This window comes from Mustela erminea, chromosome 16 (assembly GCF_009829155.1).
Source record: "Mustela erminea isolate mMusErm1 chromosome 16, mMusErm1.Pri, whole genome shotgun sequence".
Taxonomy (NCBI): Eukaryota; Metazoa; Chordata; class Mammalia; order Carnivora; family Mustelidae; genus Mustela; species Mustela erminea.
In genome coordinates, this window is record NC_045629.1 from 66093842 (window position 1) to 66109551 (window position 15710).

The 15710-nt window shown below is 35.5% G+C and overlaps 1 protein-coding gene across 4 annotated transcripts in view; it reads left to right on the forward strand.

The window, feature by feature from the left end:
• The window catches only part of MTBP (MDM2 binding protein), a 75873-nt gene that overhangs the window by 13059 nt on the left and 47104 nt on the right, over positions 1–15710 (forward strand). For 3 of the 4 annotated variants that reach the window (XM_032316324.1, XM_032316325.1, XM_032316326.1), the window contains exons 8-11: positions 988–1122; positions 2951–3045; positions 3850–3922; positions 9337–9454. In XM_032316324.1, coding sequence (XP_032172215.1) covers positions 988–1122; positions 2951–3045; positions 3850–3922; positions 9337–9454 — 421 coding nt within the window. The remainder of the gene's footprint in view (positions 1–987; positions 1123–2950; positions 3046–3849; positions 3923–9336; positions 9455–15710) is intronic. The other variant, XM_032316327.1, reaches the window with a different exon arrangement.

Here is a 15710-nt window from a genome sequence, read left to right on the forward strand (position 1 = left end):
ATGAATAGGAAATTAAATGTTTATATCGCCACAAGATGTGTGTAGAACTTGAAATCACTTGTTTTGGTGGAGAATAGCTTTTAGGGTAGAGGCATTATAATGATTAAAGACATAGATTCTGGAGTTACATTGTCTGCATTCAAATACCTACTCTATTTCTTGCTAGTTTTGTGTGACACTTTGGGTAATAGTTAGCCTTTTGGTGCCACAGTTGCTTTCATGTGTAAGATAGGTATCATAATAGCTCCTATCTTATAGATTTTTATGAATGTTAAATTATGTAAAGCACAAAGTAACCACTCATTAAATGTTAGTATCATTGTTACCATTACTATGAGTACCCCTACTAATACTGCTTCTGCAGGAATTGATCTTTTCATCAACAACTTATTTTGAAAGCAAACTATGTGTTAGGCCCTGTCCTAAGAATTTGTTTAAATAAGACAGACAAGCGCTGTTAATAGGAAGTGATAGGAAGTGATAGGAAGCCAGATATTGAACAAGTATATGTAAAGGAGATTGTCTGGCTCTGTGGTTGCACAGAATGGGCTTAGTATACTCTTGTGGGCTGGTATAGAGCCGAGGAGACCTTTTCATGAGAAGATCTATATGTAAGTTAAAACAGGAAGGATGTGTACATAAATGGAAGAACCACATTTTGAGTTGAGGAATCGAAAATGTTATTTCTTGGGGCACCTGGGTGGCTCAGTGGGGTAAAGCCTCTGCCTTTGGCTCAGGTCATGATCTCAGAGTCCTGGGATAGAGCCCCTCATCAGGCTCTCTGCTCAGCGGGGGGCCTGCTTCCTCCTCTTTCTCTCTCTGCAAGCCTCTCTGCCTACTTGTGATCTCTGTCAAATAAATAAAATATTTTAAAAAAATGTTTTTTCTCGTGGTTTTCTTCTCAATTTTTACATTGCAATAAGATGTATTGGTCTTTGCAAGTTTATTCATGGTATTTATAACTGTGTTCTTTTGGTTTCTTTTCAGTTTGGATTTGAAATTAGTTTTCCTGAATTTTGTTTAAAGGGAGTCACACCTAAGAATTTTAGTACATCTAATTTAAATCCTTGCATTCTTGCCAAAAAGGTAATACCATCAAAGGATAAGAATATTTTACCAAAGGTAATCTATATTTAATTCATTTTGCAGTCATTCATTCATGCACATTTTTGTTCTTAAAAGACATGTTTGACTCTTGAAATTACTGTTTCTAATATATGTGCTTAAATGGGCTCACTGGTGTAATTATTATTATAATTATAATTAAGCACTTAAATTATACTATGTTATCATCATTGAATGTTGGCAAAACTATTATTATTTTATTTTTAAAATGGAATGATCCTAACTTTAGATCATTATAGGCCTGAAACTTCCTTTGGTGAGGCCTTTGCTATGGGAACTTTCTGAGACTCAGTGTGGAGGGAATATGATACTCTGGAAAGAGAACAGGCTTTGATGTTAGGTAGACCTGGGTTTGAAATCTGACTCCGTCACCTCTAAGGCGTTGTAACCTGCAGAGATTGACTAACTCATTTGTGAAATGAAGACAGTAACATACGTACCTTACAAAGTTATTATGAAGCTTAATTGAGGAAAGGGATCACAGTACCTTCATTCACAGTTTAATAAGTATTAGGTTGTATCCCATATCTCCATAGATTCATTCTTAAAATGTAAATAAATATGAAATACAACAATTTAAAAGGGTTTAGTTAGTTGACTTTTTTTTTTACATTTGAAAAAATAACATAAGAAGAGGTGTTTATATAGAAGCCTTTAGAAATTCACTTTAAAAGACCCAGTTAGAAAAAAATTTTAAAAAGACAAAAAAAAAAAAAAAAGACTCAATTCAAGAATGTGCAAAACAATAGTCCTTGAAGTTACAAGGATGTCAGATCAATGGGTAATATTTTCTGATCAAAGTGTAATACAAAAAAGGGCATATTTCTGATGGGAACATATTTCCCGATAGTTGTTTGGAATTGCTTACTTTAAGTAACCTACCATGGCCATCTTTCACAGGAATATTAGATTCTTTTCTAAAGATTGTAAGATCGATGACCTCAATGTCTCTTCTTTCGTGGTACGCCATTTAAGTATGAATAATGTATTTAAATGTTGCTGCTATTGACAGGAATCTTAGGGTACCATCTCTCTCTCTCTCTCTGTCTCTCTGTGTGTGTATACATATACTGTATATATATGTGTGTGTGTATTTATGTACACATAATATACACAGAATTATAGATGGTGAAATTACTCTGCTTTCTTCAAGTTTAAAACTTTGGGTAGTCTCCTCAAGATGGTTTTGTTATTCTTTGCCCTTCTTGGGAAGTATTGTAGCCTCCACTTCTAAAATATTTGTCCTCCTTCGCTAGCTCACTGGGAGCTTAGTTTTAGACTCTGCCCAAAGAAATACTGCAATTTTATTTCTCTGAGTGGAGCTGTCTTTGTTAATTAGGACACTTGGCTTCACTAGCGCTGTTAACTTCTTCAGCATTTATTTCAAGGATTTTTTTTTAATCTCATCATACCACTCAATCTAAGTTCATCCTGGAGAATCTTCTCTTTCTCTCAGTCTTGCAAATCCTCTAAGTCTGGTTTCTTCGGTATCCTAGCCTCTTGGGCCACCTGTCTGTCTTGCTGAAAATAATCACAAAAAGTTGAGAACTCTTGTCTTCCTTTGCTTGTCTCTTTCTGGACTCATTTTTTTGTCTGTCAAAACTCTTTTCAGTTACTGAGAAATGTCTATGTCTCTACTCTGAAAGACAGAATTAAAATAGAAAAAACTCTTGCCTGCTATAAAGGATTTAATTTTTGGCTTGCATAATTTGTAAACACCTGCTTTTGAAGATCCATTTTAAAGTTTTAAACTCTAATCACTAATTTGTTTGCCTTTATTTTATTTATAGAATTTAAAGTTTACATAATCTTATTTCTTTCCTAGGTTTTCCATTATTATGGCCCTGCTTTAGAATTTGTGCAGATGATAAAATTATCAGATCTACCCTCCTGCTATATGTCGGATATTGAATTTGAGTTGTATCCTTTTATTTACATGTTCATTTTAGATTACATTTTCTTTGTCAAGTGGAGTGTTGGAATGTTTCCTCCACATCTAGATATTTGACCATGCTGGGTTTTTTTTCCCCTTTAATAACATTCAGTATGTTTTTTGTTGCCATGGCTTTAAGAGAAGTTGTGCAACTTTCAAAAGGAAAAAATTCTCCTTCAAGTACTATATGCTTCTAGAATAGGCATGATATTGCTACTTATTGCTAATAGGGTAGGGAGGATAGAGAAATGTGAGGAATATGTGGAGAAAAACAGAGTAATTTACAGACTCCTGAAATGTACACGTTTCTCTTGCCATTGGCAGGATGCATAGATAAGCAGCAGTCCACTGTATCTTCTTATATACTTCAGTAAATACAAATGCCATCTCATATATCTGCAAATATTCAACATATTTTAGACTCTCTTTTAAGACAAATGATTTTTCTTAATACACCTAAGAACAGAACATTTTATATAAAAAGAAATTGTTGCCTGGAAATGGAACACTAGCATAGTGTTCTTAAAATTTGTGTAGAAATTAAGGTTTTTACAAATCTCTTTTTCTGATAGTTTCTAGGGATGCTCTTCATAGAAGCACTTTCTTCTTGGTGTATTTTCAGCATTAGAAAATTACTTTTCCTTAAGAAAAGGAGCAATTGTGAATTCCTACAGTTAAAATTTTTAGTAAATTAATCTAAGCACCTTGTGAATTAGACCACCAGACTGGTTTTAAGGAGTAGTATTGTTTCACAGTCACCATTCTATCATTTCTTTAACTCCTTAGTTCAGAGGGTTGACAAAAAACAATACCAGACAGAATTCCATGTTGTTTCTCGAGCAGATTTCTTCTCTGCGTGGGAAGGTATAGGTTTTTCACTTTGGTTTTTTTTTGTTTTTTTTTTTTTTTAAGATTTTATTTATTTATTTGACAGAGAGAAATCACAAGTAGTTGGAGAGGCAGGCAGAGAGAGAGAGAGGGAAGCAGGCTCCCTGCCGAGCAGAGAGCCGGATGCGGGACTCGATCCCAGGACCCTGAGATCATGACCTGAGCCGAAGGCAGCGGCTTAACCCACTGAGCCACCCAGGCGCCCTTCACTTTGTTTTTAACTTAACATTTAAGGGTGGGTGAGAAAAGGGACTATAGTTTGTTAATCTGTTTTTGCATAATAATTTTGCTTCTTTAATTGAACAAAGGATTTTGGTCCTAATAGATATTAAGGTAACTTTGAACTTCCCATAATAGCACCAAAGTCCTCTGCAGACATGAAATGATGTTAAGTTTTTAGAAGAGATTTTCAAAGATAAGCTTCATGACTGGTAATTTTGTTAGTTTTACATTTTTTTTTTGTTCTTTTTTTGGTTTATTTGTTTGTTTCGCTTTGTTTAAGATTTTATTGTATTTATGTGACAGAGAGAGAGAGACATCGAGAGAGGGAACACAAGTAGGGGGAGTGGGAGCAGGAGAAGCAGTCCTCCTACTGAGCAGGGAGCCCCATGCAGGGCTTAATCCCAGGACCCTGGAATCATGCATGACCTGAGCCAAAGGCAGACGCTTAAGTACTTACTGAGTCACCCAGGCACCCTGTTAAGTTTTAAAATTTGAAGACATGTTAGATTATTGTTAACCTACTCCTTCAACATCTGATTTCAGTTATGTGAGAAGATATTCTCATGCTTGCATTATCTTTTTTATGGTAGGCAGGTGGATGGAAGTGAGAAAAACTTCTAAAGCCTCACTGTATTATCATTTGTAAGTTTTCAGGTTTTTTTTTTTTTTTTAAGAACTTATTTATTTATTTGTCAGAGAGAAAGAGAGAGAGAGAGCAAGCACGGGGAGCAGCAGGCTGAGGGAGAAGCAGGCTTCCCACTGAGCTAGGAGCCCCGTGCAGGGCTGGATCCCAGACCCTGGGAACACGACCTAAGCCCAAGGCAGGCACTTAACTGACTGAGCCACCCAGGCATCACTCCATTTTTCTTTCTTCATTCTGGTGGTGTTTATGAGATTTGTGGCTATTTCAGTAATTTTATATATATATATATAAATATACTTGACTGAATATACTACTGTACTTGACTTTACTAGATTACATATATATAATTAAAATTATATTTTTATATATTTAACATATTAAATATATAAAAATATATATGTAAATATATAAATATATATGTAAATATATTTATATATTTAATATGTTAAATATATAATTAAAATTATATATAATAATATTTAATTTTTATTTTTTAATTTTAAAGATTTTATTTTTATTTATTTGACAGAGATCACAAGTAGGCAGAAAGGCAGGCAGAGAGAGAGAGAGGAAGGGAAGCAGGCTCCCTGCTGAGCAGAGAGCCTGATGTAGGGCTCAGTCCCAGGACCCTGGGATCATGAACTGAGCCGATGTCAGCAGCTTAACCCACTGAGCCACCCAGGCGCCCCTATAATTTTAATTATATATATGTAATCTCTGTAAAGTCAAGTATAGTTTTTAATGGAAAAAACTAAAAGTTTGCTTTTCTTTCTGGTTGTTTACTGTGTTTTTTTTTTTAAGATTATATTTATTCATTTGACAGAGTTCACAAGTAAGCAGAGAGGCAGGCAGAGAGAGAGAGGAGGAAGCAGGCTCCCTGCTGAGCAGAGAGCCCGATGTGGGGCTCGATCCCAGGACCCTGAGATCATGACCTGAGCCGAAGGCAGAGGCTTTAACCCACTGAGCCACCCAGGCGCCCCACTGTTTGTTTGTTTGTTTGTTTGTTTGTTTTAAAATTTTATTTATTTATTTGACAGAGAGAGATCACAAGTAGGTAGAGAGGCATGCAGAGAGAGAGGAGGAAACAGGCTCCTCCAGAGCAGAGTGCCCGAGTCGGGCCTTGATCTCAGGACCCAGGATCATAACCTGAGTCAAAGGCAGAGGCTTTAACCCACTGAGCCACCCAAGCACGCCAGTTTACTGTTGTTTCTATGAAAACAATTTTTAATGTACAGAATATTCATGGGCAGTATTTACTTAACATTATCTTACTGCTTTAACAACAAATAAACTATTTCGAACAATTCTGTAAGGAGGAAAATGATTATTATAGTTTCCCCATGGCACTATAGTCAAATACTGGGTTATAATTCCCTTAGAAAATTGACACAGTAAAAGAAATACAATTTGAGCCTTAAGATGCTTGACTATAGATAATTTAAAATTTTGACTTTCTTGGTTAAGCGTCTGAGTCTTGATTTTGGCTCAGGTCATGATCTCAGGGTCATGTGATCAAGCCACATGTTGGGTTCCATGCTGGGTGTGGAGCCTGCTTAATATTTTCTTCTCCCTCTCCCTTTCCCCCTCCACCCTTGCATGTTCTCTCTCTCTGTCTCAAATAAATAAATCTTAAAGTTTTGACTTTTAGCCTCTTTTTCCATAAAATTAAGTTTTTGAATAGTGTGCCTAAGTGTTTATTTGATGAAGTATAATATTAGCCTGTATTTTCATCCTCTAAAGAATACCTCTAAAGAATGTGAATTTTTAAAAATTTATATTTTCTTATTCTTCCAACATGTATCCTATTATGTGCTAGACACTGTGCTACTAGATACGAGGGATCCAGTGATGGATTGCACAAATGAAGACTATCCTCACAGAACTTACATGTTGGTGGGGAAAAGAGAAAATCATAAGAACTATGAAGAGGGGAGCCTGGGTAGCTCAGTCAGTTAGGCAGCTGACTCTTGGCTTTAGCTCAGGTCATGATCTCAGGGTCGTGAGATCCAGCCCACTGTGGGGGTCTGCACCGCGTGTGGAGCCTGCTTACGATTCTCTCTCCCTCTCCCCCACCCCTCACACTCCCCACCCTGCACCAAAGGAACTATGAAGAAAACAAGCAGACTGCATGCAGTAGAGTGATCAGGTGGACTTACTTTAAGCAGATTAATAAGATCATATATCTCTATAAAAATATGCACATAGAAATCTTGCAGAGTTGTATAGTTAAAAAAAAAAAGAAAAAGAAAAAAAAAGCACAAAGAATTTTAATAAAAATCTGTTCCTATTTTAACCCAATTAACTAAATAGTTCTCCATGTAACCTCATCTAGTTCACCTAATGGGGGGGCTCTCCATTCTAGGAAATGAGAATATCATTGATCATTAATCATTTCACCTATGTTTTCAAATAGGGAAGGAGAAGAGTATGGTAGAATAGAAAGTCTCAAGTAAGAATGAATGTACTTTAGAAAACTTAGATTTAAATCCTAGTTCTACCATTCACTGGCTTATAGCTTTTTAAATTGTGAATTCTAAGTAATAATCCCTGTTTTACCTATTGCGAAAGTTACAGTGAAAACCAAATTGGAGTATGTTTTATAAACTGTCAAGTATGTTATAAATGATGGTTGATAACTGATTTTAGTGTCTTTGAAGTTTATCTAGCCCAAATGATAGGCAGGCATATGTGAAATATTTTCCTTAAAGGTATAAAGCTCCAAGTATCCTCTAGATATTTTGAAGATAAAATATAATATTTAGGAATTACTTTTATAGGTAATTTTTCAAGTCAAAATCAGACACATGGGGCACCTGGGTGGCTCCGTGGGTTAAAGTCTCTGCCTTCGGCTCAGGTCATGATCTCAGGGTCCTGGGATTGAGCCCCACATCGGGCTCTCTGCTCAGCAGGGAGCCTGCTTCCTCCCTCTATCTCTCTGCCTGCCTCTCTGCCTACTTGTGATCTTTGTCTGTCAAATAAATGAATAAACTCTTAAAAAAAAAAAATCAGGGCGCCTGGGTGGCTCAGTGGGTTAAGCCGCTGCCTTCAGCTCAGGTCATGATCTCAGGGTCCTGGGATCGAGGCCCGCATCGGGCTCTCTGCTCAGCAGGGAGCCTGCTTCCTCCTCTCTCTCTGCCTGCCTCTCTGCCTGCTTGTGATCTCTCTCTGTCAAATAAATAAATAAAATCTTTAAAAACAAAAAAGAGAAAAAAAAATCAGACACAAACCTGTAATTTGTTTAATACAGGTATAAAATAATCCTTAATGCATCTCGTTATTGAAGATAAGGAACACTAATATTAAATATATATATATAATAAACATTTAATTTTCCCTTTTTTTTTGCTCCTAATATACTTATTTGTATATCTAAGGACGCATAAGATAACAAATAGCAGTAAAACTAATACATTAAAGTATTGACTTAGTATCATATATATGTCATGAGACTCATTCTTCTACAAGTGCTGATTAAAAGTGATTTTTCATTAGATTTGAGATCTATAAGATATCTTACTTAAATTTCCCCGGAGTTTAAAAAAATATTTATTGGGATTTGCTGATTGTTGTAGCTTATAGTTCTAAAATAACAGGCAAATGTAGCTTTCAGAGTGTAGTTCATTTTATTCAGTACTTAATCAAATTGAGATTTTGCCTAAATATAATATGCTGGCTTTGGGAAAAAAATATTTAATAAACATCTGTATGCCCATTCCTGGCAAGGCAAAGATGAATAACCTGAGTTTTCTCATAAATCAGTCAGAAGCTGCTGTAGGTTTTCTGGCATATGATTCATGGTTTCTTTGCATTTTATACCTTGTTAGGATTAATTCTCTGATTTCTGGGAATAGACGTTGAAATTACCTACAGATGTATTGTAATTTTGAAACCAGAACAATAATTTATCCAGACAAAAGGTTATAAAATTATAGCTAAGTATGACAAAATCTTTTGATGATGGCTTTCCCAGGCTCTCACTGGTTTGCAGATATACAAAGAAATATACCACAACCTGAACTTGAAGCAAAATTGTGAATAATGAGGTGCCTGGGTGGCTCAGTGGGTTACGCCTCTGCCTTCAGCTCAGGTCATGATACCAGGGTCCTGGGATCTAGCCCTGCATAGGGCTCTCTGCTCAGCAGGGAGCCTGCTTCCTCCGCTCTCTCTGCCTGCTTGTGATCTCCGTCTGTCAAATAAATAAATAAAATCTTAAAAAAGACTTGATGAATAACAAGGTTTTCAGAGATCTATAACTTAATGGAAAAGGGAGCCTATGTTTGTCTACCTTTGTCTAGTTTTTTACTTTTTTTTGACAGTTTAGGTATTGTTTTTGTTTTTCCAGGGGCCTTGTGAGAGAGCATTACAAAGTACATATTAGGTGAAATTCAAGTGAAAAATTGTCAGGTGACACTATTTAAGAATTAATCTCAGTGTGTAGTCACTTTTAGTGATATATATTTATATATATATATAATATATATATTTATATATGTATATATTTTTTAACATATTCTGTTTTATCCAGGTTGGTGCTCTTTTTGTATTGCCATGTACTATTAGTAACGTACTTATTCCACCTCCCAGCCAGCTCAGTTCAAGAAAATGGAGAGAATATATAGCTAAAAAGCCCAAGACAATCATTGGTAAGTAGTAAATACTTTAAGTTGTTTATGAAGTGGAGATGACATTCTTGATGAGAAAATTATATTTATTACTACTGATTAAAAAGAACCCACATCATTTTAAGATTTTTTATTATCTCAGTAACCTACTGTTAGTATTAAAGTGTATGCTACCTTATTTAGTCAAAAAAATATCAGTAATCTAAAGGCAGAAGTTTTGATTAAGTAGATAGCTAATTGTATTGAACATGGGTTTCTTAGAGACCTTTCAAGAATGAAATTGATGAAAATTAAGTGGTGAGGGGTACCTGGGTTGCTCAGTAAGTTAAGTATCTGCCTTTGGCTTAGGTCATGATCCCAGGGTCCTGGGATAGAGTCCTAAGTCAGGCTCCTGCTCTGCAGGGAGTCTGCTTCTCCCTTTGCCCCTCCCCCTACCCATGATCAATCTTTCTCTTTCTCTCTTTTTCTCTCTCAAATAAACAAAATCTTTTTCTAAAAAAAGAAAAAGTGGTTGTTTTATTATATGGTCAGTATATAAAAAAGCAAACTTGTGATTACAGTTTTCTAGAGAAATTAGAAAATATTTAACAATTACATGTTATGCAGTGTTCTATGTACTTTAGAAATATTGGCTCATTTAATTCTTATTAGTCCTATAAACTTATTTTTATATCCATTTAACAGACTAGGAAATTGGAGCTTGAAGAAGTTACAGAGCTGTTAATTGGCAGAATCTTGGTTAAAATCCTGGCTCTAACAGTTAATAACTCTCTAACTTTTCCAAGGATTTGAACCCAGGCCCTATGCTCTTAAGTACTGCACTGTATTGCCTCTAGTAATTTATTACATTCAAAATGTCATCACACAACTGAAATCTTAATTTCTGTTGTAAAATCAGATCATTTATATCCAAACTTTAGTATTTTATGAGGTAATTACAGCTCAAAATATTATTACTTGCCCAAAGTCATATAACTAAAGAGTCATACTTTGCTTATATGTAAGTGTTGTTTTTATTGGACAATAATTTGTTTGAATTATTATTGAGCTTGTAGTTAGTTTTCATCACCCATGAGTTAGTTTTCATCACCCATGATATGATGGGACTAAGAACTGAAATTAAAACATGTCCACCTGCGTTGTTCTAGAAGAAATCTCTAGAAATAGTCCAGAGCCATAGAATCCTGAGGAATACACATTTAAAATCAGCAGCTTACACAGTATTATATAGGTAAGATACTGAAATCCATTTTAGCAAATGTTGAATTTGAAATGGAGATAATATCTATGTGGAAATTTAAATTCAGAGTTTGAAATTAGGTCCAGTATCTCCAGAGGGTGGTCAGGGCTAGAGATTTAGATTTTGAGTTTACCAGCCATTTTATCTGTTTTATAACAAAGCAGTGTAAGACTAAGTGGCTTCAAAGAACAAATGTTTTTATTTGCTCACAGTTTTGCAATTTGACCCAGGTTCAGCTGGGCGGTTCTTCCATTCTCACCAGTGGTCGCTGATGTGGCTGCACTGAACTTGTGGATTGTTCAGAAGAGCTGGGTTTAGCTGGCATGCAGGGACAACTGTCTTTCTCCAGGCAGTCTCAGAGCCTTTTCCCTTGCCCCATGGTTTCTTCATGTGATCTCTAGCAGGTTAGCTGGAATTTTTACATGGTGTCATAAGACTCCAAAACATACAAAAATCAAGCTGCCAGGACTTTTAATGCTTAGTCCCAGAACTGGCCCAGTGTCACTTCTGCTGTATTCTTTTATTTAGAGCTACTCACAAGAATGGCCCAGATTCAAAGGGAAGGTGACTAGACAAGGGTGTGAATACTAAGAAGCCACCAATGTAAAAGCCTGCCATGACTGTCTTTAGGTAATAGTTGAAGCCTTAGGAGTGGTTGGACAAAACCATACAGACAGCATGACTAGAAAAGAGAACCATGGCTAGGATCTTCAGAAATACCTGATTTAAGGTAAAAGTGGAAGAAAAGTTAGGAAATGATTTAATAAATAGTGGTTTGAAGACCCTAGATAGCTATAGTCATTAACATCAACATCAAAATACCATTTATTGCATGATACAGTGTGGGAAATAAAGGGGAGTCAAACTGGGTCCTTACACTTGAGGAAGTAGTTGCACAGCCCTTTTGTTTGTGAAATTTATAGTCAAGTGATGAAAGCACTTTGATAAATCATTATGAATCTGTTTAGTGGACACTGTGAAGGTGAAGTGGAGGGTGTTTCCAGAATGTATGACCTAACATAGTCTCAGGAATTCAGAAAAGCTTCCTGGAGGAACAGATATTGTTAATATAGTTTGTTGCATTGTGCTAGTACATAAAGAGATGCAGCTTTGACCCTTCTCAACTCCTCCCAGGGAATAGATGTATATGTGATGATTCTGGCAGAAACAAAATCAGAAATAGATTTGCTAGGTGGCAGCAGAGCCAATTTCACTTATTTTACATGAAATCATAGGATAATATTTATCCATTTCTCAATATTACACATGTTTAAGGCTTGAATTGAATATTAGTATCTCCTAACTAAACTAAATATTAATATGTCCTAAACTAATAGGAATATTAAGATCTCCTAACTAAACTAAATATACTGTCCAGTATATTCTGGAGAGCCCATTATTTATTTTGCCTTTGTAACTTTTTCTAACATAATTTATTGATCTAAAATTTATTCTTAAGTGGGTTGTTTTTTTTTTTCATGATTTTTATTGCAACTTTAAGAAACTACCTTAGTGTGTGGCTTGATTTGATTTCTTTAAATTATCGCCTCTTGAAATTTGGAGTTTAATATTGGTAACTTCTGAAAATGAGACATGTATCACATGATAATCTTCAAAGGCAAGTTGTTGATTACTGATTAGGCTTTATCATTAAGTGCTGATTAAGCTGACACTTTACAGTATTTTTTTTTAATCTTAGAAGTAGAAACAATCAAATTGTACAGTTGATTATTAAGTTCTTTTCTACCCATAGCCCTTTCTGTAGGGGAAATTCTTTATTTATCTCATTGACAGAACTCCTTTTGTTAAAGAGGAGCCAAGTTTTAGTGAGGATAAAGTTTTAATAGCTCTCACTTAGGAAAACCTCGTATCGCATTCATAGTGCCACTACCAGTAGCCTCTCACTATTCCAAATAAGATATCAGCTTTCAGATCAGACTCTTAAATCAACATTGTTTCCTATAACTTACTGCATTGTGTCCAGCTGTGCTGTCCTGTTGGCCCTGCATGTCCCCTGTCCTCCAACCTAAACTTTAAAATGTTTCCTTCAGCTCTTGTCTCAATTTAGTCCTTCATGACCTTGTTACTCATTCATTCATTCCTCCAGTCAGTCATACCTTTCCTTCATTTTTTTCTTTTGAGATTGAGTAGATACTGTGTATCAGGCATGATACAATAATATGGAGATTAATAATGAGCAAGATAGACGTGGCTCGTCCTTTCCTGGAATGTGAACTGTAATAGAAAATAGATATTAAGAAGTCATTAAAAGTCTGAATTATAACATTGTATTCAGTAGCAACCAACTATAAATCCACAAGAGATAGTATCTTGAAAAAAGTGAGATGTGGAAAGGCTATTATGCTTACATTTGTGGTAAAAACAATTTGAGGGGGTGTGTAAGCACTCATACGTATTTATTTATATAAATACTATTTTGCATTAATTATTCAGTTTTTCAACAGATATTTTTATCAGGTGTCTGCAGTACAGCAGGCACCGTTACACATGTTGGATGAGCAGTAAATGGAACACAGTTCATGCGCTTAGGACGCTTACATGACAGTGGAGGTATTGGGTTTAGATTTTAGATTTTTTCAGAAACCCATATGTTTATGTCTTTCAGTTTTGATAGGCCTTTACTCCGGACATTTTCTCATTCAGGACCTAATTTGCCATCCCATCTAAAATTGCAAATAGACTATTCTCTTTACATTATATCCACTTCCCCAGCTTTATTTTTTCTCTTTAGTACTTATCACTATCTAATATACTAAGTGTCTTTTTCTCTCACTCAAAGTGAGGAAGAGACAAGATGGAATTTTTAAATTTTTATTCATTTCTTTCTTTTCAGTGCCTGGAACAGTACCAGATACTTAGTAGGTACTCCAAAATAGTTGTTAAGTAAAACATGAAATATATATTTCCAGGTAGTAATAACTGTTGTCTGAAAAAGTAAAAAGATTTTGAATGGATTCCATCCATGCATTGTGAATCAAAATTTGTGCCCCAATTTTTATCAGTTCCTTAGGTTTAACAAATCATCTCTGATGAAATAAAATACGTACATAGTTTGAAACATATGGTATTGCTTATTTGTATATCAAAAATTGTCAAGTATCAGCAATTTCAGATGACTTGACCTAAAATGAAAAACAATGTGCCATTTGAATTATGCCTAAATTAAGCATAGCCAAAGAATGATTTTTTAAAAATCTTTCTTTTCAGCATAACAGTGTTCATTGTTTTTGTACCACACCCAGTGCTCCATGCAATCCGTGCCCTCTCTAATACCCACCACCTGGTACCCTGACCTCCCACCCCACCCCCGCCCCTTCAAAACCCTCAGATTGTTTTTCAGAGTCCATAGTCTCTCATGATTCACCTCCCCTTCCAATTTCCCCCAACTCCCTTCTCCTCTCTATCTCCCCATGTCCTCCATGCTATTTGTTATGCTCCACAAATAAGTGAAACCATATGATAACTGACTGTCATGATTTTTAACAGTGATTTTCAGCGAGATACTCGGAAAGTATTATGATACTAGGAAAAATGCAAAAGAACTATGTGAACAAAGGCAACTGAGCTAAACCCAATTACTCTGAAGAAAGACTTCTATATTTAAAACGTGTACTGAACAGCCAGTTGTATAATGAAAAGTGCCTGGCTTACCATATGTTCACAGAGAAGTTTTACAGAATTGTCAAAAATTTAGATGTTGCTCTTTGCCTAACTGTGCATTACAAATGAATAAGCTAAAGTATAGAGAAATCAACAAACTTCTCTAATATCACAGGGTGAAGTCAGAATTTTCACCCAAGTCTCAATGCATCTGCAAACCATCCATGATGGTTACAATCTTGAGTCCTGTTGTTGCCTCATTTTGTTTAAATTGGAATTCTTTTGAAAGGAAATATATTTTTAAAGGGTTTTATTTATTTATTCGACAGAGAGAGAGATTACAAGTGGGCAGAGGGGCAGGCAGAGAGAGAGGGGGAAGCAGGCTCCTCACTGAGCCACCCAGGTGCCTATGAAAGAAAATATTTTAAAGGCACTCTTGAAAAAAGTTACTGTTTTGTTGACTGACAACTCTCCTAATAAAAAATATTTTTAAAGAGACTAGATTAGTAAGGACTAATGAAATGTTTTGAATTGATGAGGCATGTACCTTTATTCTCAAATCAGGGTGATAACAATGTTTCAAAATACTGAGCTGAAACTAGTAAGGTTAAAATGACACTGTGTAACTGATCTATAAATTCCACCTTGAGAAAAGGTAAAGGACTCAGGTAAAGATTTTGAAAGAGACTATAGTGGCCAAGACAAAGTAATCTTTTAACCAGCAAATATTTATAGTTTGCCTGCTGGGTTCAGGGCATTTTTCTAGGTGGTAGGAATTCAGTAATGAACACTATCAACCAACTTTACTGTACTAACTTTTATTGAACACACCATTCAGCAGCGTCCTCGTTCTCTTCAAGCACATATGAAACGTTCTTGAGAATAGACTGTATATATCGTAGGCCATTAAATGAGGCTAATAAATTTAAAAGTGTGTTCTTCAGTTACAGTCGAATTAAATTAGAAAAGACAACTATCATATGATCTCCCTGATATGAGGAAGTGGAGATGCAACATGGGGGGTTAAGGGGGTAGGAGAAGAATAAATAAAACAAGATGGGATTGGGAGGGAGAAAAACCATAAGTGACTCTTAATCTCACAAAACAAACTGAGGGTTGCTGGGGGAAGGGGGTTGGGCGAAGCGGGGTGGGGTTATGGACATTGGGGAGGATATGTGCTATGGTGAGTGCTGTGAAGTGTGTAAACCTGGTGATTCACAGACATGTACCCCTGGGGATAAAAATATATTATATGTTTATTAAAAAAAATTAAAAATTAAAAAAAAAGAAATCAGCAACACAAATGTGAGGAATACTTTAACTATTGGAAATTAAATTAAATTAAATAACACACTCCTAAATAACCCATAGGTCAAAGAAGAGAAACCAAAGGGGAAATTAGAAAATGTTTTTAAT